Source organism: Palaemon carinicauda, chromosome 18 (genome assembly GCF_036898095.1).
Source record: "Palaemon carinicauda isolate YSFRI2023 chromosome 18, ASM3689809v2, whole genome shotgun sequence".
Taxonomy (NCBI): domain Eukaryota; kingdom Metazoa; phylum Arthropoda; class Malacostraca; order Decapoda; family Palaemonidae; genus Palaemon; species Palaemon carinicauda.
The window spans coordinates 80,767,042-80,771,233 of record NC_090742.1 but is presented as its reverse complement, the minus strand read 5'-3'; the positions used below and the strand labels follow the sequence as shown (position 1 = coordinate 80,771,233).

Here is a 4,192-nt window from a genome sequence, read left to right as displayed (position 1 = left end):
TGATGAAGTTAGTTACGTAAATAGGTAGAGAAAGGAGTGATGAAATAAGTGCGCTGTGTCGCCAGTCTAGTGTTCTTAACAGGTCGTAGATACAACCGAAAGTAAGAAGCAATCTCTCTCTCTCTCTCTTTCTCTCTCTCTCTCTCTCTCTCTCTCTCTCTCTCTCTCTCTCTCTCTCTCTCTCTCTCTCTCTCTCAAGAAAATATTGACACGGAAAGCATGTTTCTAATCCCTGTATTTCCGTAACATAGAATAAGCGAACATATTAATCATCAATTTTATTCTGTACTGAGACTTGGTAAGCTCTTTCACTTTGGGGTAATATCAGATTGTTTGGCGATATCCCATCTCTTCATATACGCCACGAGTTCTTCATTTATGACCTTGAATTGTATCACCACCACTTTTCCATTCAAACAAATAACTTTCGTAATATCTGCTGTCAATTATCTGGTTCAAGTTTTATATGAAAAAGATTTTCCTCGTCTATAGGGTCATCCACCATTTGCTTCCACATATTTCATTATTTCATTTCATCTTATTAAAGTAGTATAGGAGCTTCTTGACTTGGCCCTATTGCCCGTTGTACAGTCACCTTCACTAAGTATCTGTCAATGATAAACCATTACAAACCTTGTGGAGAGAGTGCGTTAAGCTCACTGACAGTGTGTCGGGAGACAGTAAAATGAATAATATTCATAAAAAAAAAATTTGAGCTACAGGAGAGATTTTGTGCTTAAAAGAAAGTTTAACTAATGCCCCATCTTATGCTATGAGTTTCATATCTGTAGATATTATATTTTGGGTTTTACAGCCGTTTTTAAAATCCAAAATTCTCTGTCCGGGTCGAGACCGCGTGGTCACGACCCGGACGGGGTTGTGGTCTCAACCCGGACGGATGTTTTGGTCCACCAAAAACACACTTAAACCAATGTTTTATATTTTTTCTTAGTAAAAACATCCAGAACATGACACTGAAAGGTGGAATAAAACAATTGGTAGCAAAATCTCAATGTAATACAAAAATATATATATTAAACAAAAATGGGAAACTGAATGACTTAAAACTAATGCATGTTAAAGTGAATGACTTAAAACTAATGCATGTTAAAGTGAATGACTTAAAACTAATGAATCTTAAAGTGAATGACTTAAAACTAATGCATTTTAAAGTGAATGACTTAAAACTAATGCATGTTAAAGTCCCTCAAGGGAGGGAGGACCTTGATGAGGTTTGCTTGTCGTTGGGTGGTCCCCGTGATGACTGTGAGGACCCCCAACACCCTGCTGCGGTTGACACTGTCGACATCCCCGATGGCTGGGAAGTGGAAGGTGTCCTTCAGCAAGGGTGACCTTATCCTGAGGAAGTCCAACTGCAGCTGCTGCCCGTCTTCCTCCAGGGAAATGACCTTGCCCACAAAGTGGACAAGCTCCTCAGACCTCTTCCCCTGGAAGAGAAGCTGGACCAGGACAAAGTCACCCACCTGGGGGAAAAAATGAAAAAAAAGAATGAATAGCCTAGCCTATGGATTGAATGAATAAGGAATTTGGCTTTAAAACCAAGCCATTCAGCTCGGATACTAAATTTGACAATTGAATAGAAATTTTCTTCTAGACTTAGCCTACTTATGCAATAGATGAACATAATCTAGCCTAGGCTAGGCTACAGATTTTGAAATATTAAAAAAAAGTCCCTCACCTCTGGCTCCTTCTGGACGAATGGATAGGAGGCAGCATCAAACTCGAGCTCTTCTGCAATCTCATCTGAATATTCAGATGAGTTGTCACAGAGTGCAGGATTGTCGATAGCCTCCTCATCACTGCTGCTCGCCTCAACTGGCTCAGACCTCCTCCTCTTAGCCGCCTGTCGTGCCTCCTGCCCTCTCTTCTTCTCCTGCAACCTCCGCTTCTTCTCCTCTCTGGCTGCTTTCTTCTCCTCCTTGTCCCGCAGCTGGCTAAGAGCCTCCTCATCCTCAGTCAGGATGCAGGCGCGGATCTTCTTGCGCCCTCTAGCAGTAGGGCGGGGACGAGCCTTCGGGTAGGGCTGCACAGCTTCGGGAGTGACGTCGGGAATTGGAGGAGATGAAGGTGTTGGAGTTGGAGTCTGCCGAGGTTGGAGTGCTGCTTCAGGAGTGTTAGCCCTAGACGCTGAAGCAGAGAAGGCTGGTGACATCCCACCTATTCCAGATGGTCCAGGCTGAGGTTGGTCAGGCTCCGATGGAACTGGTGTCAAGGGTGCGGCAACAGTTTGTGGCAAATCATCATCATCATCAGGAGGGGCCTGCTCTGTGACTTCTGCCCCAGCAAACGCATCATCTGGAAAGATGTTGCGGTTGACGGGAAAGATGCCAGTAGCGCGAAACCCATTGGTGATGTTGGTGACATTACAAACCTTGTCCCAGGCCTTGCACGCCATCTCTGGCAACATATGTTCCGTGATGGGCACGTGAGGGTTTGAAAGTTTAAAATCGTCCTGAATGGATCGCAGGACAGACTTGAAGGGGCCAAAGACACTTACATCTAATGGCTGGAGTTTGGCTGTAGTATGAGGTGGCAGCGTGACAATTACGATGCCATGCTGTATCGCATACTCAACCACATGAATGCTCATGTGACACTCGGCATTGTCCATTATCAGCAGTATCTTATTCTCCACTGAAGAATAAGACACCTTATGGAGATGCTCGAGTGTCTGCACGAAACGCTCATGGTCCATCCAACCGTTAGCCTGCAAGAGCACTGTGGTTCCAGGAGTAGTCCCTCTCTGAAAATCAGCATTCATCTTCTTTTGTGCGATGATAAACACTGGAGGGAAACCATGCCCTGCAGCATTAACAATCCCCACGAAAGTCATATGATTGCCTCTCTCCCGAGCAACCTGCGAAGTAACAGGACGACCTCTCGCAAACAACCTTACATGGCTTCATCACAGTGGACAAGCCACTCTCATCCAAGTTGAAGATCCTGGCTGGCATGAAACTGTGTCGCTCGACAGCTTCCACGTAAGCCTTGAAGAAGACTTCAACGTTTACGTGGTTGAAAGCCATCGCGCGCGAAAGTGACATGCCCTCCGGAGCCTTCAATGCAAGCCTTGGATGACGGAACATATACCCGTAATACCAGTCACGGGTGGCCATACCTTCCCTCTTCCAGGCATCAGGAATAGACGGGCTGCCAACAGCCTCTGCATACTTCAGGATCATCCTCCTGAAAGCTCTCGTTGGCAGGCCGTAGAACATCCGCGCGATCTTGATAGAGTATTCCTCGATCAAGCGTTCCTGCGCATCGGTGAAAACCTTTTTGACGTTCTGATGCTTAGGCACAAACGTCCTCCCATCACTCTCCTTGATGGACCGAGTGAAAGCATCCTGAAAAAAATAAAACAAAGGTAAAGTGGGGAGCATAGGCCCGATAGGGTAGGCTAGCCTAAATGAAAAGTAGCCTAAAGTTCTTAGCCTACACATAGAATTTAAGAGGGCTTAGATTTATTCAAGCTTACCCCAAGAGTCGAAACTTTAACTCCAAAAAGGTTGCACGCAGTGCGGATGCTACAACCAGTCTCTAGGCGGTGGTAAAATGCCTTCTCTAAGTTGGTCCTATCCGTGGTTAGGATGTTCCTTGGCTGGTAGTTGCGAGGCATGGCTGGGAGTCACGAAGGATCTGAAAGAGATAAATGGCATTAGAGACATAGGCTAGGCTAATGAATATTGTCTATAAGTTCATAATGAAAAAATATTTTGACCTTTTCAAAAACCCATAATTTGTTAGTTTAGACAATCAATAACTTTATACGAGGTAATAAACAGTATTGATATTTGTTCCATGTTAAAATTCTATTGCCTGACCAATTAATAAATTTTAGAAAAATAAAAATTCTCCGTGTTCTCAACCCTGACAAACCTGTCCGAGTAGAGAACACGGACCTTGCATCTTTTAATAATTTTTAAAAATTAAAAAATTGGCCTAGGTTAAATATTTCAATTTGGAAGACTAAACACTATTGGGGGGCACATATTAATTCTAAAAAAAATTAATTTGCACAAAAAAACATAGCTCAAAACTGACTCTATGTTTGACTTTGGCAATCACCCATATTTAATTATTTTAAACCATCAATAATTTTATAAGAGTTAATATATAGTATTAATATTGGTTTTAGGTTAAAATGAGAGTGATTGACAGAGTCATTTAA

The 4,192-nt window shown here is 43.2% G+C and overlaps 1 protein-coding gene across 1 annotated transcript; it reads right to left on the bottom strand.

The window, feature by feature from the left end:
* Nucleotides 1-1,187: 1,187 nt before the first annotated feature.
* Nucleotides 1,188-3,891, bottom strand: LOC137658012 (uncharacterized). Its single transcript, XM_068392729.1, has 3 exons — nucleotides 3,500-3,891; nucleotides 2,913-3,368; nucleotides 1,188-1,484 (listed from the first exon to the last, which is right to left on the bottom strand). Exons 1-3 carry the CDS (start codon nucleotides 3,638-3,640, stop codon nucleotides 1,188-1,190), a joined length of 894 nt encoding a protein of 297 aa, XP_068248830.1. The 5' UTR covers nucleotides 3,641-3,891.
* Between the last annotated feature and the right edge of the window lie 301 nt (nucleotides 3,892-4,192).

Coding starts and splice junctions, on each gene's coding strand:
- LOC137658012 (XM_068392729.1), bottom strand. CDS start 3,640: ATGCCTCGCAACTACCAGCCAAGGAACATCCTAACCACGGATAGGACC. Junction 3,369..3,499: donor TTAAAGTTTCGACTCTTGGG/GTAAGCTTGAAT, acceptor TATTTTTTTCAG/GATGCTTTCACTCGGTCCAT. Junction 1,485..2,912: donor CTGTGATGAAGCCATGTAAG/GTTGTTTGCGAG, acceptor TTTTTCCCCCAG/GTGGGTGACTTTGTCCTGGT.